Source organism: Callospermophilus lateralis, chromosome 15 (genome assembly GCF_048772815.1).
Source record: "Callospermophilus lateralis isolate mCalLat2 chromosome 15, mCalLat2.hap1, whole genome shotgun sequence".
NCBI classification, from domain to species: Eukaryota; Metazoa; Chordata; class Mammalia; order Rodentia; family Sciuridae; genus Callospermophilus; species Callospermophilus lateralis.
In genome coordinates this window covers 83601740-83625930 of record NC_135319.1, presented here as the reverse complement: position 1 = coordinate 83625930, position 24191 = coordinate 83601740, and the positions used below count along the sequence as shown (strand labels likewise).

Below are 24191 nucleotides of genomic sequence, written 5' to 3'. Positions count from 1 at the left end.
GGTGTGGAGAAACGAAGGCTGGAAGGGAGTCAATAAACCTGTGTTCCAGGCCAGATCTGCCATGTTTCAGTCTGGAAAAGGCATTTAGTGTTGTTCCTCAGCTAGAAAATTGAGGCGGCTGGAATACAGGCCATCCAGGGTCAACTGCAGCTCCAAAATTTTACAGTTCTCATTCTACTATTAGTAGCAAATTATAAAGTCCTGTATTAGCTACAAAGCAGCTACTCACAATAGAAAGGGAATAACACTGAACTCACAGGATTTTTCTTCTCCCCCAGTACTGGGGACTGAACCTAGGGGTGCTGTATCATTGAGCCACATCCCCCAGCCCTTTTTATTTTATTTTAAGACAGGGTCTCACTAAGTTGTCCAGGCTGGCCTTAAACTTGCGATTCTGCTGCCTCAGCCTCCCAAGTTGTTGGGATTACAAGCATGTGCCAGCACGCCTAGCTCAAAGGAATACTATTAAAGGAAGACATGAGAATACAGAAGTTTGCTGCTTAAAAAATTATTGATGTTACTGTTTTATTCACACCAATTAGAATATATATACACAAAAATGTGTATCATATATAGCTTTCAAAAAATTCCATGTTCCATGAGAACTATGTAAACAATGTAAAATGTTTCCACTACATAACAAAAGAAGAAAATCAGCATTTCTGTGTAGGATTAGGAAAATATTTAGATAATTTGAATTTATGGCAAAACAAAGTGAAATACCACAGAGCAGTCTTTTCGTGAAGTAGCTTTACAGCCTAGAAGCAGTACATTTCATACTTTCAAAGACTTTGGTATAAGGGAAATTAATAAACCAGAAAACAAAAACCTCTACTTTGTTCTCACGTTAAGTAGAACTTCAGCAATGAGGCAACTGCCAGCTTCATCTGATGACCAAATGAAACCTGACATGTGTTCCCTCCTCCTTGCGTAGTTGGACACTCCCAGAGAGCCCATCACAGGACTTCTGGAAAGTCAAAGCACTTCATAACTAGGCTTCCGGTGGTGTGAAGGCTCCACAACACCGCAGACCCAGCGTGGGCTGCAAGTGACCTTGGTCACTTCCTCAGAAAGGACCCTACATCCCAGAAGCTCAGAACCATGCTTCATATTGAAAGTATGACATCTTTCCTGAAAATCATGTTACCAGAGTTTCTCAAGAAGTCCATACCTGAATAAAAGGAACATACTGCACTAATAAAAAGAAAAATGTAAGTTTAATAGCCCACTGATGGTAGTTTTTCAGAAAAAGAAATAACCATTTGCATGCTACAAATATTTCTTCATTTAACTCACACTTAACTTGGACAACTATACAACTAAACAAATCTGAGGAATTTTTCATTGCATTATTTTTATAATTACATTTTCTCATCCATACTGTCCAAATGCAGTAGATTTTTTCATTGCCTTTTCGCTCATGTTTTGCCTTCTGAATGAAGCCCACACCTGAGGGTCATGTGTGAACAACTGTCGACGTATCGCTTTTCAATCTTCCATCACAGGAGCAGACTGGGAACATCCATGGAGGGTTCTTTCAGCAAGGTGATTTTCCCTGGGACTTTCTGTGAAGAGAAGAAAGTCTTAAAAAGAAAACTTGGTAAATGTCACAAATTTACAGTAAGAATATAATGGACTGCTGCTCCTTCCTGAAGTGAAAGAACATACAGGTTCATGCTCAACCTTCCTGAGCAAACACTGCAAACGGCCTCCAAATAACACAGCCTGGGAGCGCACGGCCTCAGACGTGCCATCTGAAGGCTTGGGAGGGCACAAGGTTATTTCAGCAAGAGGAATCTTTGTAACAAAGCAAGAATGGAAAGAAAGACAAAATCTTAAGTTAATTATCAGGTTAATTTAAGGCTTTTTTAAAAAGCAATAAAAGGAAATAAACGTGAAAATATTATTTAGCTTAACTGGTCTCTGAATGAATCAAGCATAATATTTTCAATTAATTATTTTAACAGTTTAGTATTAAAAACTTAGATTCTAGCCTAAATTTTATAAGCAAATACATATGGAAATAAAGCCACTAGAGTGAACAAATCCTATGTGAGATAAAAGGTTCTGACTGAGGTTTCCAAAATCCAGGAGTGTTGTTTTTGGGTTTTGTTTGTTTTGAGAGGGTAGAGAGAGTCAAGACTGTGGTATACTGAGAACTTGTATTGCCAGACATTCAAAAGTAAAAAATTATCATTATTAACACACCATAGAGCATGCCATTGTTTCATGCACAAAATGAAAGATGCCCAGGAAAAAGAGTCTCAAAGGAGTCAAGAGACCTTCAAACAAGTAGGGATACCGAATGGCCACAACCCTGATTAATTACACATAAAAAGAAAAACCATCCAAGCAAAAGGGATGGCGAAAAACCCTCACACCTCTTATCTGACATGGGAAGAGGGGGGAAAATTCCCTGTACACTGAATGGTACCGTTGTTTCTCCACCTGCAGATTCTGAGGTCTGAGTTGACACTACCAGCATGGACCAAGAACATCTCAAGTAGAGAAATCAGCTTAAGTAGACCAGGTGGGTAGTGACCCCCAGTGGCTGGCAGAGAACAATACATGCCCTCTCAGAAACCAACTTAGAGTCAACAGCTGATGCATTCCAAACTTAAAGATGCTAAAACAGGGAATATGACCTGAAATCAATGAAATATGATGGGGAGATAAATAAGTCAATAGAAAAGACCAGAAAGCTCAGGAAATGGGCTAGGAGTACAGCTCAGTGGTATGGCTTACTAATATATGAGGCCCTGTAACTCTAAAGCATAAACAAAATTAAAAGTAACATGTATAAAGACATGAATTGATGTGTACATATTTTATATACAAACAGAGGTATAAAAAATTGTTGTATATGTGTAATAAGAATTGTGATGCATTCTGCTGTCATGTATTTAAAACATTAAAACCAGTCTACCTCACACCTCCAGAAAAAATACAAAAGGGTCAGGAACAAGCAATTAACAAAAGAAGAAATACAATCAGGCAGGCATATTCATAAACCAAAAATACTCAACTTTAGTAGTAATGGGTGCATGGACAGATGGATGGGTGCACGGACAGATGGATGGGTGCCCTGATATGGAACACTCTCCAAGACGCAAGGTCACTTTAAAAAAATGAAAAATTTTACTGTGTGTAAGCAGAAGTCTGGAAGGATACACAAAAAAGATGTCACTTCAAAAAGCTAAATCAAATGTTTATATAACTCATTCAGAAAAGCAAACGAGAACTGTAAGTATACCCCAGACACATGAGTACATGCATGCACACACGGTATAGGCTGATATGGGAAAATTACACAACATCTTAAGCAGAAAAAACAGGCTATAAAATAGCAAACAGTATAAAACAGACTTAGAAATACTTTTAACATTTTTGGTTGGTAAGATTATGGGTAGCTTCTACTGCAGCTTATTCTTTTCTGTGTTTTCTTTCTTTTTTGTGTGTGTGATACCCAGGGCTACTCTACTACTGAGTTCCATCCCCAGTTCTTTTTATTCTTTTAAATTTTGAGACAGGGTCTCAGCAAATTGCCCAGGATGGTCTATAACATGCAATCTCCTGTCTCACCCTCCTAAGCAGCTAGAATTCAAGGCACATACCACCACACCCAGCTCTTTTCTGTATTTCTTACATCTCAAGGCCCTACAAAAATAAGTACAAATCAACACCAAAATCAGTAGAAGACAGGAAATTAATTAAAATCAGAGACAAAATTAATTGAATTGAAATCTTTAAAAATTTTTTTTTAAAAAAATCAACAAAACAAAGTTGTTTCTTTGAAAAAAATAAACAAAACTGATAAACTCTAGCCAAACTAACCAAAAGAAAGAGGGGAAAAAACTCAAATTATTAAAATTCATAAGAAAAAGCAAATATCACCACAGACAATACTGAAATACACAGGATAATCAAACTATTTTGAAAATTTATAATCCAAATAAATTAGAAAATCTTGAAGACATCAACAAATTTCTAGAGTCAACCTAACCAAATTGAATCAGGAAGATACAGAAAATTTAAACAGATCAATTTTAAGTAATGAAATTTAAGACATCAGCAAAAGCCTACCAACAAAGAAAAGCCCAGGACCAGGGCTGGGATCATGGCTCAGTGGTAGAGCGCTTGACCTGCATGTGTGAGGCACTGGGTTCGATCCTCAGCACCACATAAAAAAATAAATAAGTAAAATAAAGGTATTGTGTTATATACAAAAAAAAAGAAAGAAAGAAAGAAAAAACAAAGAAATTTTTTTAAAAAAAGAAAGAAAAACCCAAGGCTGGATGAATTCTTAGTCAAGTTCCACCAGACCCTTAAAAAAAAAAAGCTAATACCAATCCGCCTCAAATTATTCCATGAAAATAGAAAAGGAGGGAACTCTTCCAAATTCATTATATGAAGCTAATATCACCCTGATATCAAAACTAAACAAAGACACATTAAGAAAACTTCAGACCAATATCCTTTATGAATATAGATGTAAAAATCTGAATAAAATACTAGCAAATCACATACACACATTAAAAAGATAGTGCACCATGATAAAGTGGGGTTCATCCCAGAGATGCAAGGTTGGTTCAACATATAGAAATCAATAAATGCAATTCACCACATAAACAGACTTAAGGTCTGAGTCACTATCATGACTGCTTTTAAAAATGGCCTTCAAGTACGTGGAGCATTTGTTTTACAGTATGACAGCACCAATCAACTCTATCATGATAGAGTTGATTGGTGCTGTCACACTATGAAACCCCCATTCCAAATGGCACAATTCTCCTACCAAAACCTCCCATTCCCATCTTCAAATCACTAACGAGGGTGTTCCCCACTCCCATCTGTAACCTCACCTGCCACCAAGTCTCTGTCATCTCCCATTCCTGTCTGTCTTTCCCTTCCTGTCCCGCTTATCGGCTAACCCTTAACCCTGGCAAACCTAAATACCTGCTTACTGTGAACTTCACCCAAGGAGCAGAACATCACCAAAGAAAAGCCAGGCAATGGTGCCAACTGTACTGACTTCAAATATATGACCAAAATACCAAACGGGCTTTCGGCCTGCAATACAATTCTATTACCCCAGGCTGGTAAATTCCTTTTCCCACACTGAGGTAATATCACCTGTTCCTCTCTCCTCAACCTCTCAAACCCTCTAAATACTTCAGAGAAAAAACTGAAGTAACCCCAGGACCCTCCTCCTCCCACCTGCAATCGGTGTCTGAACTCTATGCCCTCCTCCAGGGCAGGGGATGCATCCTTGCTCCTTTCCTAAGGCTCAACTCTCCACCTTACCCTGGCCCCATGCCTCCCATCACACTCCTTTCCCAATATTTCCTCCATCAAGTATCCCCTCACAGTCTTATATTATCAATTTTCCCCTTGGTTCTGAATTATTCCTACTGGCAAATAAGCACAACTTACTACCATCCACTGCCCCCCTCTGCCTTACTTCCATTACTGTTTACAGCAAAGCTCTTTCCTCACTAATCCCCCACCTCTTCTCAACCTCTGTGACTCCTGCCAAGACATTAAAACGGCTTTGATCAAAGTCACTGATGATGTCCCGTGTCTTCCTGAATCCAAGTCCTCTTCTTGCCTAACCTCTCAGCAGCATCTGACACTGCCTGAAGCAATCTTCCCTGAGCCTCCCTGAGATACAGCCCTTGGGTTTTCTTCACTTCACTGGCTCCTCCTTCTCCACCTTCAACACTCTAGGTAAACTCACCGTCTGCAGCTTCAAATGGCAAGTATATGCCCGTGAGCATATACTCCAAAGTTACCTTGAGCTGAGCTTCAGGCCAACATCATTAACTACTGACTAGACAAACCGAACTACTCATTCCCCATGCCCCATACCCCAACAACATCTGTTCCCACAACAGCTTTGCCAGGGAAATGCACACTGACCACCCAACTGCTCACATCAAAATCCTAAGAGTCACCCTGAATTATTCTTTCCCTCACAGTGAATTCACCAGTAAGTCATGAACTACACTTCCTCCAAAACAGACCCAGATTTATCACCTCTCATCAATGCTACCCTGTGCCCTAGTCAGTCACCACTGACCTTTTAAACTATCCTTCCTGCTCTTTCCTTGACCCACTAATAGGACACCCTCCACCCAGCACCCCCACAAGCTTTCTAGAGAAACCAAATCATGTCACTCCTCAAAAGCCTGCAACGTTTTCACCCCACTTAGAACCAGGTTCTTCATCATCAGACCCACCTACCTCTCTGACTTCCTCACCCCCACTCTGCCTTCACTCACACCTCCAGCTACACTGTCTGCTCTCTGTCCCTGAACCACGGCAGGTCTGCTCCCCTCTCATGACCTCTGCAGCTGCTCTTCCTTCTGCTTGTTCTTCCCCCATCCCCCCATATGTCCACCCTCTTCTCACCCAATACTCAAATTTTAATCCAAATGTCATCAAACTCAGCCAAGCATTTCCTGGAAATAAGCCCCATGTTATGGTTTAGATGTGGTGTCCCCCAGAAGCTCACGTGTGAGACAATGCAAGATTTGGAGGAGGAATGATTGGGCTATAACCTTAACCTAACTAATGAATTGATTCCCTGACGAAATTAACTGAGTGGTGGCTAGAGCCTGGTGGGGTGTGACTGGAGGAAGTGGTTCATTTGGGGCATGGCTATGGGGTGTATATTTTGTATCTGCAGAGTGGAGTCTCTCTCTTTGCTTCCTGATCATCATGTGAGCTGCTTCCCTCTGCCACACTCTTCTACCATAATGTTCTGCCTTACAGTGAGAGCCTTGAGGAATGGAGCCTGCCTTTTATGGACTAAGAACTCTGAAACCGTGCACTCCTAAATAAACATTTTCTCTTCTACATTTGTGCTGGTAGGGTCCTTTATCACAGCAGCAAAAAAGCTTGACTAAAACACCTCAGCTGCCCTCTATCATTTCCAATTTAATCTTCTCCACCAAACCTACCAATATTCGAAGTTGTGCATTATAGGGATCAGGTTTACTGTCAATCTTCTCCCAGTAGAAGGTAAATCCCTTAAAGGTGAGGATGCAATGTTGTTGATTACTTATCCTCAGCATAAAAATGGGTGTCTGGCACACAGTAGGTACTGAATAAATATTTGTCCATCAAGTGAATAACTATTTTATAATTGAAAATCTGTACTATGAGAAGCTTTTGACATTACATTCAGTTTATTTTAATACTATAATATCAGAAATGGTGGGAACTAATACAATGATATATGATGTGATTATGTAATTGTTTTTTAGATGAAACTATTCTGAAATATTACAATATCAGAAATGGTAGGAACTGATAAAATTATATACAATACAATTACAAAATAGTTGTTTAGACCAAACTATTCTGTTGACTAAGACTGCCTAATATATAGCATTAAAAAACACTGAAAATTATCTAAATGTTCATTCACAGGAAACTGGTTCACACACAAGATAGGAATACCAAGTGAGCTGCCTGGCTGACAGAAAACAGCCAAGTTCAAGACAATATATTGAATGAGATCCCTTTGTTTAAAATGTATGAATATTTACTTGAATATATGCACAAAAATTTCTCTAAGGGAACTCCAGTGAAAATGGTTACCTCTGGCCAAAGGGAATCTTCATTTATCATTTACTACCAGAAAACCAAAATGTGCTAAGAGCTACTTTTGATTTTGGCAATGTAGAGATCAGTACTTTTTATTCCATTCTTTCAAAGGCTTTAAAATTTCTTTTTTGGAGTAATGCATAATCTAGTGATGAAAAACAGGTATCCAGTGTCTCAGGAGGACAGCTAGGAACATACAGCATGACAAAAACACAGACTGGCACACTCATCACAGACTTAACCCTCTTCTCTATTCCTTCTCTAAGACTGGGAACACTTACAGCATCACCTTTGCTAGGGTGGCCACAGGCCTAGTCTATAGGTGTGAGAGAGTATTTGGCCATGCTTTTGCTTTTCTAATTTAAAAGGGATAGGCAAGGTAGACGCTGCTCTGCATGCCAGATACAGACATGTCTGGAATGATGGGAGCATGTTATAACCACATGGCAATAAGAGCCGACACTGATGCAGGAAGACGCCAGCAGTTCAGGTGTCTGGTGGCATCAATCAACAAAGGAACCATTCCTGTCACTGAAGGAAAATAAACTCTTTGTTTAAAGTGTTGTAAATGGGTAATGAGTCCTATACCCAAAGGAATTCTCAACTGACATTTCTAGGATCTGTTTTTTTAAAAAAAGACAAAACCAAAAAAAAAAAAAAAAAACTAAAAGACTCAATTTCTGTGTAGTTTTGGAAAGAAGATAATAATAAATCAGAAATACATACTGCAAACTAATCCCCTTCCTTGCTATCTGTATTCTGAATTTAAACAAAATAAACGAACAACAACAACAAAAAAATCTCAGAGGAAACAGAAAAGAGCAAAGAGAAAAATCCCAGTCAATATCAGCTCCATAAAAAAAGCTTCAGAATGCAAACATTCAAACTTTTTATGTATAAAAGAGATAAACTCACAGTAAAATAGAAGTCCGATCAATGCTGGGGCTGCTCTGGACTAATGTTCATTGTTCGATAAATTTCTTTAAGTAGTAGGAGAGCAGTATCTTCGGATTCCCTACCAAAAAGAAAAGCATATTTATTTAAAAGACAATTAGTAGAATTAACTCTGTGCACAAAGGTGGTAAATGCAGTTTAGTTGTTCTATTCAACTCTATCTAACAAGGGCAAATGATGGCAAGGCAATGTGATCTCACAGCTATCCTTAAAAACTGCACAGAGACCAGCTCCAGAACAGTCAAGCTCTTGGTGATAAGATCATACAGAAGAAATGGCTTTCCTAAATCCCTACAACTCGCACTACGAAAGACTCCTACAAAAACAGTGTGTAAGCACCAAAGGCCTCTGGGTAAAGGCAGATAACATACCGCCACCTTGTGGATAACTCAAATATGCAGATTAGAAAGATAAAAAGTTAGAAGCATACTTCAAACCTCTATTCTGAATTTTTTAAAAAATTAAAGGAGAAAAGTTATGATTTGAGATATATGAGTTAGAATTAACAGATCATAACAAATATTGAAATCAATAAAAGAATCTCACTAAAACTAAACTGTCATTATGTGATGGCACCTAAAGTCTTCTCAAATGTTATCAAAGTGAAGAACACTTACCAATAGCACAAATGACTCTGAAGAGCGAAAAGATATTCATTAAAACTCTCTATTGGCTTTTCTTGAAGAACGTAATCAATTCGGCGGCCTCCGTTTAACATTCCAACTTTTCCTAAGTAGTCTTCATCCTTGGAAAAATCTGGACTTTCAACAATCTTTTCTGCTAGAATTTAAACCATTTCAATATCAAAGTCAATCACTTAATCATTATCCTTTGACTTTAGCTGACTTTTTGGCTCAATGAGTATAAGGCTTGACACACGTAGCAACTGGGGAGCTACCAGGCTCACTCCCCATTCCTCCAAACAACAGGGGAAGAGAGAGGAGAAAGAGCCAACAGCTGATAGAAGTTGTGAAGATAAGGGGTGAGAAAGCATTGTAGAGAGAAAGGAAATAGAATTAGAATCTGAAAGTCAAACATATCATGGCACAATGACCTGACATTGTATATGAAGTCTACAAGGACACAGTTAAACAACACTATTAGGAAGATAACTTCTTTTGAGTCTTTAAAATGCCTGAATACAAACACTTCTCAACTCTGATATTCCATTCTGGCCTTAAGAAACTCAACAAAATATTTAAAAGTTCAGTAACTATCAGTTAAAAACCTAGTTAACAAAGAATGATATTGAAATAATGCATTGATGGTATAGTTTACTATGACAAATTCTCCTTTATAGGAAGGATCTACACAATTTCACAAAATAAGACTAGAAAATAAAAGCATTATTAAGTAATGCACAAGTGTTATGGTTCATAAATAACATTTGTACTGGAAAATGCCTCAAATGTCAAATTTACCTTCAACTACTTGCTTTTCTTCTTCCTCTTTGATTTGATGGGCAACTTTCTCCAATTCTTCTTGCAACTGAGTTGAAGAGGTATGAGCACGGGCAAACTCATTAAGTGTCTGCCAAGCACTTTTCAGAGAGCTAATAAAACCCTGTTTCAAATCAGATCCCATTCGAGAGAGACTTTCTTTCAACTCTAAAGAGATCAAGAAAACACAGTAAGTTAATCAGTCACTGGGTAAAATTCCATTATCACAGAAATTAATATTCCATTGAGGAGCTCTTCTTCCTCTCTTAAAGTCAAATATACAGAATGATTCAGCCAGAATGCTTAGCATGATAAAATAACATGATGAATCTTATTCTGTCATTTTTTATTTTTATTTTTTGGTACCAGGGATTGAACCCAGGGGTGCTTAACCACTGAGCCACATCCCCATCCCTTTTTATTTTTTACTTTGAGACAGGCTCTCACTAAGTTGCTTAGGGCTTCATCAAGTTGCTGGGGCTGGCTGTGAACTTGCAATCTTCCTGCCTAGCCTCCAGAGCCACAAGGATTATAGGTATATGCCACTACGTTTGACTTATTCTGTCATTTTTTTCACGACTAAACTTGATCCAGCCCAAGAATATAAATTTCCCCTATCCATAGAAAGAAGCTTAAATACTACAAAAATATAAGCAACATTCATAAATACTTTTTACTGGAAGTTTTTTTTAAAAATGGACCCAAGAGACTAAAAATATCACTGCTTTCCTAATCTGTAACAGTGAAATGGTTTTGAGAATATAAGATTCTACTAACTACAATTTAAACCTCTACTTTAGAAATGAAAAAAACCTCTGCTCCTTCATTATTTCTCCTCTTATATAATAATTTCTCATTTTAACTTCCAAAGAATTAAATATTTTTTAAAAATCATGCCACTAGCCAAACAAACAAATCATCCCCCTTTTTGGGTGTGGGGGGGGGGACACTGGGAATTGAATGGGGGATGGGGGCATCTACTAGTGAGACAGATACTCATTTATTTTTTATTTTGAAACAAGGTCTTGCCAAGCTGCCCAAGCTGGCCTCAAACTTGCAATCCTCCTGCCTCAGCCTCCCAAGTAGCTAGAAAAAAACTTTTTTCTTTTCTTTTTTTTTTTTTTTTTTTTTGGAGGGGGGGAGCACTAGCACTAGGGATTGAACCAAGGGGTACTTAAATCACTGAGCCATATCCCAAGCCCCCCTCCATTTTTTATAGAGAGACAGGGTCTTGCTGAGTTGCCAAATGCCTCCTCACTAAACTGCTGAGGCTGGTTTTAAACTTATGATCCTCCTACCTCCGCCTCCTGAGTCACTGGAATTACAGGCATACACCACCAAACCCAGCAAAAAACATGTTTAAATAAAAGGACATGATCACTTTTCCTTTTCTTGTCCATGCTCACAACCCTTCCACCCAATCTTTTAAGTCTAGGGATAAGTAATACCCATAATTAACAGAAATTATCCATCTATTAGGCTAAATGATGTGTGTGCATGTGTGTCTGTATTTTGCTAGGGATGGAACCCAGGGCCTCAATAAAGCTAAGCATGTGCTGTACCACTGAGCTACTCCCCAGCCCTGCCAGGGGAATTTTTTTTAATAGGAAAAGTTTGTCTAGTTACAAGAAAACAACACTTTTCTTGACTTAGACAACATCAATTTCATTTCTTTATTATTTGGTCATTAAGTACTACCCTTCTTCCCAGTTTCAAAAACTGTAACCAAATTATCAAAATTTAATTATTTCTTATTGCTTTATTACCAACTTGCCCCATTTTCAATATCATCAAAAAGAAGGAATTCATTTAAAACTTTATACCTCCTTCAAATTCTTCCTTTTTCTGAACTAAGTAGACATTTAAGTAGTATTAATTCTATCAGAAAGAATTTAGTGTTACAATTTTCATAATACTAATATTAGTAATATTAGATTACAAAATAATACTAATGATACAGATTATAAAATATCAGGAATGACAAGTTTTTACACTTGTTTCTTACCCAAATGAAGTCTTTTTCTGCCTTTGTGATGTGGGATGAGGACTGCTTTTAGATCCAAATCTGGAACAATCATAGGTTCTAATCTATATGCCACTGGATCAAGCTACAAATGGAAGAATTGAAAAGCTGTTTTGAGTTGTATGCTTTTAGTTGGGTAAGAAAATGATAACTGGCAAATCAGAGATTGACTTTTTCCTACTCCTTATTCAAATACTGGCAATTTTAAGAAGTTTTTCTATAGTCTATAGGTAAAACTAATTTGCAAGCAAAGCAATAGAATTATTTCTTTGAATAGAATTTCTGTTATTAGAAAATAACAGACTATATCTCTTAGGACGGAAGACTTAAGTCCTACAAAATCAAGATCAATATTAACTCCCAAGAAATAAGAACCTGAGAACCTTTAAGGTAAAGAGGACAGGCTCTTCATCTTTTTCAAAAGAAAAAAAAAAAATTCAGTTCACTCACAGGATGATAAATATTGAAGAATCCTTTACAAGTAGGAAGCCTGTAGTTTTCATCTATCTTATCCACTCCTCGGATGGTAAGAAACATACCAACTGGAGATCCCAAAGCAAAGAAAATCTCTGGCTCGAAGTCTAATGAGCTGTAAATAACAGAAACCTAGAAGAAAGCAAGTAGCAATAAAAAAGATCATTCCAATATCACAAAAGACAAAATTCTTTGGGATTTTCAAGTGTTCTTGGAGTAGTACTTAATTTAAACACAGAAGATACTCTTCTATGGATAGCTGCTGCTGCCATAGAAGACTGAAAAATTCTCTCTAAAATCTTCAGTCTATCACATCCTCTGGCTACAAATTTATTTACTGTCCAGTATAAGAAACACAGTATATAAGCATGACTGTATCAATTATGGTCATATATGTGGTTAAAACTGTAGTAATCTGGAGTCACACTGCTGGGTCTGAATCCACTCTTTATTCACTGTGTTATTTGGGTCTGGAATGTGCTCATGTGTTGAAGGTTTGGTCCTAGTGCAGCAGTATTCCAAGGTGAGGCTTTGGGGGAAGTGATTGGATCATGAGGGCTCTGACCTCTTCAGTAGATTAGTCCACTGACAGATTTATTATCTAATGGCATTACTGGAAGATGGTGGAAACTGTAGGAGGGTGAGCCACAATGAAAGAAGTGGATCACTGGGGGCATACCCTGTAAGGTATTATCTTGGCCCTGGCCTTGATTCTCTCTCTTTCACCCCTGAAACCATGAGTCAAAATAAATCTTTGCTATGTTGTTGTTTTTCTCAGGTATTTTGTCAAGTGACAAAAAACTAACATACTGTGTGACCTTGGGCAAGTTAACTTCTCCATGAGGACTACCTTTATTATAATTTCCATCCTTTTGAAGCCAGACAGGCAAGGGTTGGATCCAGAGAATGGAGGAATTAAAATGTTAATGCCTTCAGAACCCTTCCACCACCCTATAAAGATAACCTGCCCCTGTTCCAACCTGTCCCAGGAATTGCCCCTCCCTACAGGAGTTATAAAGTTATTAATTAATGTATACTGGGCCGCTCCATCCTGCCCTTCCCCCTTCCCCGTTTCCCACCTTTAGGCCACAACACCCAGCATCTAGGAAAGAGATAAGGGGAAGAGAGCAGGAAAAGAAGGGAATCCTAGGACATATAAAAAGGCAAAACATCCTCGCTTCTTGGGATACCAGGATACTAGCTTTGGCCCCCTTCTCCCTCCCAGGAGAAGTCTGTGTTACCCCTTTTAAAATAAACCTTGCTTTATGTGCTTGCCTTGGCGTGATTCTCTAATATTATATTTCAACATGTGAGGGAGCAGAACTCATCACCAGTAACCCCGGAGGTATCACTTTCTATTTAAGGCAAGTTCCTTCAGTCAGAAAAATGACTTATCCTCAAAGAACTCTTTGGGTAGCTTGCACACAATTGTTCTCTCAAGAAAAAGTAACAAGTGTACAACTCTTTCATTTTCCTCAGTGGAAGGACAATGTCTTTTTCATTTTAGTGTCTGGAACTCCTACAAAGAACAATGAATGGCATAACCCGAGTGTGCAACAAAGGTCCACCAGGAGAAGAAGGTATCGCAAGACTCACCATGCTCACTTCTCAGATGAAGAGACTGAGGCTTAAGAGGTGTGTAACTCACTCAGGGGCACACAGCCAGTGAATGCAGAAAGCAGACTTAGCCCAGCACTTCTAACTCCAAATCCAAGCCCTCTACCATGCCCGGAGAGCCCCTCAACAGTCTAGACTTCATAACCCGAGGTTTGTCTTTATATTTGCAAATTCAATAGTTTGGTTCTCCCATAAAAAGGCAGGGGGGGACTTAAAAGAAATGATATAAACTGAAAAAATATTTACAACATAAATGATAAGGGGCAAACAGCATCAATATATACAGATTTATTAAATATCAGTAAAAAAAAATCCAATAGAAAACAGGTAAAAACCAGCAGTTCATAAAAGAAAAATACTTTCAAAACATACAGAAAATATCTAACCTCTCAAGTACTCAAAAAAAAAAATGTAACGCAATACCATTATTCCTATCAGTTTATCAGAAACAAACAAAATGCTAAAAAAAGGTAAAAAATTCACTTTCACAAAACTCATTTATTTAGAAGTAAGTTATTAAAGTGAAGCTACTACGTAGTTTTACAGAAGAATGAGGGCTGGTGGTGTAGCTCAGTGGGAGAACACTTGCTGAGCATGGGTGAGAAAGGTCCTGAGTTCCATCCCTGGCACAGCAAGCGAGAGAAAGAGAGAAAGAGAGAGAGAGAGAGAGAGAGAGAGAGAGAGAGAGAAACAATTATGCTAGTACTGGCAAGGGACAGATGAGAGCATCAACCTTATAAACTGCCAGTCGGAGGCAAATCGGTACCTTTCAGAAATACAGAAACCATCAGAACTTTCACGTGTACATCTTTTGGCCCAACTACTCTGCTTCTCCCAATTTAACTGAAAGAAAATAATGAAGAATATACACAAAAAGTTGATTTTAAAATGTTTATCACTGAATTGTTTAAGAGTGAAAAACGGCCAGGTACAGTAGCACAAGCCTATAATCCCAGAGATTGAGGAAGCTGAGGTGGGAGGATCTCAAGTTCAAGGCCAGCCTCAGCAACTTAAGGAGACTGTCTTGAATTAAAACATAAAAGGGGTTTAGAGATGTAGCCAAGTGGTATAGCACCCCTGGGTACAATCCCCAGTACTGCATACAAAGAAAAAATAGAATAAAAATTGGAAATTGCCTAAATGGTGCAATGTTATAGGTTGAACTTGTGTCCTCTCAAAAAAAGATATAAAGTCCTAACCCCCAATATCTTTAAATAGAATCTTTAAAAAGGTAATCAAGTTAAAATGAGATCATTATGATAGGCCCTAGTCCAATATGACCAGTGTTGTTATAAAGAGGGAAAATTTGGACACAGAGTCCTACACACAAAAAAGGATCTCAAGTTCGAGACCAGGCAAGAGACAGAAATGACATAAAAATGGGGGACTAGAGAGATAGTCTATAAGCCAAGGACAGCTGAAGACAGCCCATGAACCACCAGGAGCTAGAAAGACACAAGGAAGGAGTTCTATACGGGTTTCAGAGGAAGCACGGCACTGCCGACACCTTATCTCAAGACTCTTGGCCTCCAGAACTGTGAGAGAAGAAATTTCCATGTCCAAAGCCACCCAGGATGTATACTTTGTTATAGGAGCCCTTGGAAACTAATAAATCCAGTAAGCAATAAGGAAACGACAGAACGCATAATTATCTTCCCAGTGATTAAAAATCCCAACAGTCATTAAAAATGAAGTTCTGGAGGAATATTTACTTACATGGGAATATATTTATAATACACTATTTGAAGACAACAGGATGATTTAATAAAATACTACATATAGCATTTTCTCATTTTGGTTAAAATATATATGTAAATATATATCCAAACAAAATTCCAAAGGCCTTGCTCAAATAGTTGATGGTATTTAGCTGTAGCTGATGAGGTTAGAGTAAAGCCAGGACAGTGACACATGCCTGTAATCCCAGCTAATCCCAGCTGGAGGGTTTATTTTCTTTTTCAAATGTCCTGTTGTTTAGCTGGTTTCTGTGACTTTTCTGGCAATGAATAATGTACTCTGTGGCTGCTATTTGTATTGCCCAACAACTCTTTGGTAACAGATCTTGCCTACCTGCTTCAGTGCTCCAACCACAGAGGTGGCATATGAACTGGTCTGTTCTGTGTCAATCTGCGGCCACACCCAGGCTACAAACTGGTCCAGAATGGTCTCAAACCAGGTATACCAAAATCACTCTTTGGAATTTTCCTAACTGGACCTAGCAGGATAGATTCCTTTTCTTTTACAGTCCTAACACTGTAAGGAGATGACTCTGGTTTCATGGACAAGGTTCCCTCCCAGAGAGGTGTGTACTGAGTATCCCAGTAGCTCATAGACCCCTATACTTTCAGCTTTCAAAGGAAGGTGAGAAAACATTTTGCCCTTTATTTGCTAAGGTCTGATCACATTTGTCATGTCTGAAAAAGACATATTTAAAAATGCAACCAGTAAGAATGAAATGGGCTTGAAATTTTAAATGAGGTAGTATAAAAACCAAGTTCCATCTTATACCTTCATGAACACACTTGTAATATTCAGCTGTAAATATATTGAAAGCAATGCTGTCTAAAAAGAATTTAATATTTCTAAGCCACTGAGATACAACTATATGAAAGCACAACATTAAATGCAGCATTATAAACTACTTGATCAATTTTTATAAGAATTTTTCCCCAAGGCAAGAATTGTGAACACTAGAAAACATAAGTTGAGCAAATACAACAAATTTCTCCCACAGAAATTTAGGTATATTCTAAACATAGTTTTCTAACATAGCCACTTCTGATTAGCGATAATGAGACTAAGGGTATAAAATTATGAGTGTAAAACCAGGAGAATGACACATGCCTGTAATCCCAGTGACTCAGGAAGCCAAAGCAGGAGAATCACAAGTTTGAGGCCAGCCTCAGCAATATTCCTCCCTGTCTTAAAACTTAAAAAAATAAAATAAAATGGTCTGAGAATATAACTCAGTGGCAAAGTGGCCCTCAGTTCAATTTCTGGTACAAAAAATAGAAAAATTTTGAGTGTTAGAAAAGCTGAAATAAAGCTAACTTCAAAAGTAGATGTCTTGTACTATACAGGTTCAAACTTTTACTGGGAACATTATAAAAAGCATAAAATAGTAAAAGAAAGTCAGTTTTCTCCACAAAGCCCCAAATAAATGTTATATAAATATTTAAAGAATGTACAACCAATCCAAATGATAAAGATGTGTGCTCATTCCAACATAAAAAATGTAAACTCACCTGTCCAGTGCCAACTTCAAAAGACTCATAATCAATGTGCACAGAAGAAACGTAAGCACCAACTGGAAGCTTCCTCTTAGATTCACTAGATTCTGAAGGGACAGAAGCCACTTCTTTAGCTTTCTGAGCACTTTCATCTTGTCCTTTTGTCGAAGCAGCCATCATTGCCTTCTTTTCTGATGCTGCTTTTTTCTGTTCCTATGAAACACAAATACTTCACAACATAATCTTGAGGATAAGTTCAGTTCTCAGCTATCAATTCAAAACACGCCATCTCAATATTAAGGAATCATGAGAAACATAGGCATAATAACAGCACTGGGGCCATGAGAGAAATGTCCTTCTCGGACACAACTAACCATTTAGGGAAAAAATGCCATGGCATCTATAATTTACTTTAAAATTCTTAAGAAAAAAAGATTACAAAAGAAAAAAATAGTTTACAATTAAATAATTAAAATTAAACGTAAGTATCGGCTCCCCCAACTAGTACAAGGGATTGAACCCATGGGCACTACCACCGAACTATACTCCAGCCCCTTTTATTTCTTATTTTGAGACAGTTTTGCCAAATTGTCCAGGCTGGCAGAGAACTTGTGATCTTCCTGTCTCAGCCTCCCAAGTAGCTGGGATTACATGTATGCTCCACCATATCCAGGTAAATACTGGCTATCTTGATGAATCTCAAAATATTATTTTTTTTTAAAGATTTGCAATTTTATGTATTTGCAGTGCTGAAAATCAAACTCAGCACCTTGTGCAGGCTAGGCAATTATTCTACAAAGATCTATATATCCAGTCCTCAAAAACATTATTGTAAGTATAAGAGGGCAAATACAAAAAAGTACATGCTGTTGATTCTACTCAGATGAATTTCTAGAAATCAGGACAGTGGTTATAGGGAGGGTGGAGGAGTTAGCTAGAAAGAAGCATAAGGAGCTACCTAATGGATAGATGTGTTGGGTTTTTGTTGCAGGTCATGATTACACAAGTGAATACAACCACCAAAACTTACTGCACAAAACTTTCAAGATCTGTGCATTTCCATAAACAAAAGCCATGCCCGGTGGTAACTGCATCCTGAATTCAGCAATGTTGGGCGAATGTAAACCTTGTCTCGGGCAACTCATCTATGCTGCAGGGTTTTTTTTTGAGATTCAACTATATGAAAGCATAATGTTAAATGCAGCATTATAAACTACTTGATCAATCTTTGTAAGAATTTTTCCCCAAGGCAAGAATTGTGAGCACTCGAAAACATAAGTTGAGCAAATACAACAAATTTTTCCCCAGGCTGAGGACTATGTGGTGGTCTCTGTGTTTTCAGTGTGTGTATGTGTGTGTGTCTGTGTATGGTACTGGGGACTGAACCCAGAAGTACTTTACCCCTGAGCTATATCCCCAGTCCTTTTTATTTTTAATTTGAGACAGGGACTTGCTAAGTTGTTCAGGGCCTCACTAAGTTGTTGAGGCTGGCCTCAAACTTGCATTCTTCCCAGCACAGCCTCCTGAGTCACAGGCATTATAAAGCATGCACCACCATGCCAAGCAACTATGTTTATTAGTTTCTGAACAGACTGACTCAACAAAATATTTGGCCAAACTGGTCAATCTGCTAATTAAAGTACTAAGAAATCATAAATCCAACTGGTTAATCCAAGAGACAAAATAGGAAAATGAAAACTCAGCCAGATTTTAACTGATCCTATCATCAGTGTTTTGGAAAGTTTATTTCTTCCCTTTTGAGGCAGCACAAGTTTTTTTGTTTGTTTTTGTTTTTTTAAGTTGTAAATGGACACAATATCTTTATTTATTTAATTATTTATTATTATGTGCTGCTGAGGATCGAACCCAGTGCCTCATACGTGCTAGGCAACCACTCTACCACTGAACCACAACCCCCAGCCCTGAGGCGGCACGAGTTTAAAGATGAAATCAAAAAAGAATATTTTCAGAGTTCTTCAGCTTAAATATGCTTCTCACTCAGAACTACCACTTAATATACTCATAAAACTTGACATTACACATTGCTAAAGAGAGTTCTCACAAGAGATCATAAACTGATCTATTGCCAAGAGCTATTTTGCTCCCCTAAAATTCTATGCATTAAGTTTAAAACTAAGTGAATCAACATAAATAAATACTTGACTTAACAATACTGCAAACCCTAAAAACTATTACTTTTCAAAAGAAAAATCACTAAACCCATTTACAAAGAAAAATAGCACATGGGCCATGTATATTTGATCTCTTTACTATAAAATAATTGGCTAATTTTGGTCACATTGTTTCAGTGACAGTAAATCAACAGGACACACCATATATTATCTTATCTGGCAGCACTTTGTTATCTGTGAGCAACACAGAACAATCAATGTAGCTCAGCCAAGAATACTTCATAGTTCATCCAAAGGAAATTACTCTTAAATTTAAAAAATAAGATCATGTTATAGATTTTTATTCATTTCAAAACACCCTTATAATGTCATAATTTACATATCTAAGCAACTGTAGTTTATAAAACAGTCTCCTAGAAATTATTCAAGAACTACAGAATACTTTTCCACTTATCCTTTTTTACAGAATAAAATTAAGGATATGATGTAGGGCCTAAAACACAGCTCTTCTGGGTTCTGCCTTGCTTACAGGCCTCTGCTTCACTGCTGTGGGCATGCAGCACCCAGTCTACAAACAGCAACACCACAACACAGGATCCTAATCTCGGTTTGGGATCTGCCCACAGTATTGCCAGGGACTCAGGTGAGATGAACTACAGAATGATTTAGCATTCAGAAAAAATAAGATGAAAGACACCCCTCAACTGCCAAGTGAACAATCCTTCTCAACACTTAACTCAGATATGGTATGCTCTGTTCCAGAAGGTTTTGAGAGTTGCTTCTTTCCTTTCCATCTCTGAGTTTATATCCCAAATCACAATTCCACTCACTCACAATCATCTCTGAGCAAATACAACAATTCCAATAACCACTCTACAAATTCCCAGCAGCCTCCAGCTTCATGCTCTTCCAACACCTGATCATGGTAACCAAGAGGACTCTTCCTGTGGTATTTCCCACACTGTCCAATGGCCTAAGCATGGCAAGGTTCTCAAATAGCATCCAGGCAGACCCTGAAGCAAGGATTTACTGCTGCTAAAGGGAAAGTGTGGCTCAATTCACAGGGGAAAAAAAAATCAAGCTGATAACAGGCCTGTCTCAATATTAAGATTTGTTACAACTTTTATTTTTGTTTGCCTTTAGTACTCTCTATAAACCAACAGGCCCTGGTCAACAGCAAAAGAAGGAAAATAGTAATTTAAGAAAATAGAAGAGTTAATACCTTAAAATTTCCATTCATTATAAATAACTCATGGTTATTTTATTTTATAATATAGTTTATGGCATTTATTTTTAAATTTTTTAAATTTCTAAGCAAGTTAAAACTAAAATTTAGACTAAATAGTAGATTTGGTGCTAAATCATAACTTGTCACAGAATTAACCAGCAAATCAGTACCATGACTGTAAAACTATATCTGATAATCACTCCTTTATAAAAGAGAATCCAAACTTCCACCTGGTACTTGGGCCTCTGCAGCCTTCCCACCTCTCCATTCCCAGCTCACCTGACATTTCGGCTGTGGGGAACACGGGCCTGCTCCTGGGGGGCCATTTCACTCCTACTCCCTCTCCTCAAGTGCCAGCATTTGCTCAGCAAACCACGGTTCCCTCTCCACAAGCAGAACTTCCTCCCTTGGTCTGCTTCGGGACGTGCAGACAGCACCTTCGTATGTGGTCACTTGTGGTCAACTCTTTACCCTAACTGGACTAACTGGACTGCACATTTGTGGTTCATCTCCAAATCCCAAGATTCAAGCATGGTGTCTGACCTAGATGTTTAGTAAAATGCTGATTCAATTGCTTAAGCTAATCATAAAAAAATCAATTTCTAATCATATTTCATATAAAGAAGTGGTATATGTTAACATCCAAATAAGTACCCAAAACAAGAGAACCAGAGATGATCAAATGGAAAGGATCAGGGCTGGGAGTGTGGTTCAGTGGCAAAGCACGTTCCTAGCATGTATGAGGCCCACGATTCAATTCCCAGCATTGTAAAAACAGAAACCAAGATGCCAGAACCATCAGAGACCATATGCTGATAAGTTAAAACAAGTTTTTCTAAGGATTTTTTGTTGTTGTTGTTTTTGTTTGTTTTTGTTTTTTTGGTACTGGGGGGGCAGATGCTTAACCACTGAGCCATATCCCCATTTCTTTTTATTCTGAGACAGGGTCTCACTAATTTGCTTAGGGCCTCACTAAGTTATAGAGGCTGGCCTCAAACTTGTGATCCTTATGCCTTAGCCTCTCTAGTTGCTGGGATTACAGGCATGCACCACCACTCCTAGCTGCTTTTTTAAAAATGATTTTTAGTTGTTGCTTTGTTGTGCAGTAAAATTTGTTGTGTAGTTGTTACTTAGTGAGATTTCAGCACATGCTTCCTCACCTCTCTAGATGGGGAGAAAGAACAAGTAAGCTGCTGCAGGTGTGACCTCCACATACATCATTTCTCAATCACTCCAACCTATCTACCTCTCCCACTTTAGAAAGAAGGAAATCAGAGATCAGAGAAACTAAACCAATGTCTCATGAGTGTGCAGTTAATAAGTGTCTGAACTGGGAGTCAGGGCAACCAACTCATCTATTTGACCAGTACTTCACCAGTTTAAAAACAAAAACCTCTGGCCTGCGAAGTCTTTGGTCCCAGGAAAACAAGGATGGTCAGTTGGCCTGATTTGCATTTAAACCCAGTTCTGACAAACTCAAGTGTGGTTTCCATCAGCTCCATTACCATGCTATAGATAGGTGCAAACAAACTTGCCTAACCACAGGGGTACTAAACACTTCTAAAACAAAATGTGCTGGTCACACATTGAGAGTAGAAATGAACGTTACCAATTTGGCTGCTTTAAGTTTTACAAAGTTAGCTATCTTCTTCCTGGGTCCAAGGGGTATTCCCATTTCCTTCAGGTCATCAACTGTACACATAAGCTTTAAAAAGAAACAAACACATTATTAATCATTTTAGAGGTAGACGAACTGAAATTAGAATGTGAAAATTATAAAAGACATCATCTAAAACAACCTAAGAGCCAACTTTAAGTTAATTTGTTTTTAAATAATAGATTATTTTAAACTATATAATCTTATCCCTGTCCACCTAAAACATCCTATTATTATTATTTTAGTTGTTAATGGACTTTTATTTCATTTATTTTTATGTGGTGCTGACAACTGAACCCAGTGCCTCACACATGCTAGGCAAGTGCTCTACCACTGAGCCACAACCCCAGCCCCCTATTATTTTTAATAAAAAATATGTACATGTTGTACAAAATTCCAAAGTACAATCAAGCACACAATAGTCATTTCCCTCCATTCCTACCTCAACCACCTGACTCACTTCTCAGCAACACCTGCTCATAATTCGCTCCCCTGCAGAGATATTTCATGTGCACATGAAATATCATCTACATGTATATTTATATGTTTATGTATGTATCTTATACACACATAGCACTGAACTTTAAGAATAAAGTTTCACCAGATGTATCTAAGAGATCAGTATACCTGTGACCACCTCATTCATCCATTCACAATGCAGGTTTGCCACTCCACTGTGTTGATGCCCACTGACAATTGACTAATTTCTACTAGCAGGTACGGAAGGTGTTTCTAAGTTTTCACTATATTAGCAATAGCTCTGCATCACGTGTCCTCACAGATTTTTTTTTTTTTAAGTACTAGGGATTGAACTCAGGGGCATTCAACCACTGAGCCACATCCCAGCCCTATTTTTTATTTTATTTTAATTTTTTTAGATGGATACGATACTTTTATTTATTTTTATATAGTACTGAGGATTGAACCCAGTGCCTCACACATGCTAGCAAACACTCTACAACTGAGCCACACCCCAGCCCCCTTTTGGTATTTTATTTAGAGACCGGGTCTCACTGAGTTGCTTGGTCCTCCTAGATATTCTTTTGTGAATATTTCTCTATATAACATATTTCTGGCCAGACACAGTGGAGCACCTGTAATCCCAGAAGCTGGAAAGACTGAGACAAGAGGATCACAAGTTCAAAGCCAGCCTGAGCAAAGGAGAGGTGCTAAGCAACTAAGTGAGACTCTGTCTCTAAATACAACACAAAATAGGGCTGGGTTGTGGCTCAGTGGTTGAGTGTCCCCGAGTTCAATCCCTGGTATCCAAAAAGAAGAAAAGAAAATATGTTTGACAGTAAAATTTCCAGGGAAAAGGGTATTTTAAAAGGTGTTTATTTCAGAGCTGGGTGCAGTGGCATACTTGGCTGTAACCCCAAATACTTGGGAGGCTGAGATGGGAGGATTACTTGAACCCAAGAGTTGGATACCAGCCTGGACAACACAGTGAGACCATGTCAAAAAACAATTAATTAATTAATTAAAAGATGTTGTAGGGCTGGAGTTGTGGCTCAGTGGTAGAGCACTTGCCTAGCATGTGTAAGGCACTGGATTCAATCCTTAGCACCACAGAAAACAATAAAGTTATTCAAAAAAAAAAAAAAAAGATGCTGCAAAATTGACCTCCATAGAGGCTGTACCAGTTTACATGCTCACCAATAATAAATAATAGTACCTACTTTTCCCTATTCTGGCATATTATCCAATCCATTTTTGTCAAATGCAGAAGTTAAAAAAAAAAAAGAACTGCACTTTTAATTTGCATTTCTCTTCTGAGTATTCATACGGTAAGAAGCCATTGGTCTACAAATCATTTTTATATCCTT

The 24191-nt window shown here is 38.0% G+C and overlaps 1 protein-coding gene across 3 annotated transcripts in view; it reads right to left on the bottom strand.

Moving 5' to 3' along the window:
- Positions 1-1198: 1198 nt before the first annotated feature.
- Positions 1199-24191, bottom strand: part of Sec23ip (SEC23 interacting protein) — a 44602-nt gene continuing 21609 nt past the window's right edge. The window contains exons 12-19 of one of the 3 annotated variants that reach the window (XM_076834441.1): positions 22318-22413; positions 17364-17561; positions 12478-12633; positions 12010-12112; positions 9987-10172; positions 9183-9345; positions 8527-8626; positions 1199-1565 (exon numbers count right to left, since the gene is read on the bottom strand). In XM_076834441.1, coding sequence (XP_076690556.1) covers positions 8545-8626; positions 9183-9345; positions 9987-10172; positions 12010-12112; positions 12478-12633; positions 17364-17561; positions 22318-22413 — 984 coding nt within the window. In that variant the 3' untranslated portion in view covers positions 1199-1565; positions 8527-8544. Of the gene's footprint in view, positions 1566-2902; positions 3119-8526; positions 8627-9182; positions 9346-9986; positions 10173-12009; positions 12113-12477; positions 12634-17363; positions 17562-22317; positions 22414-24191 lie in introns of those variants that run through there. The other 2 variants (XM_076834443.1, XM_076834442.1) reach the window with 2 other exon arrangements.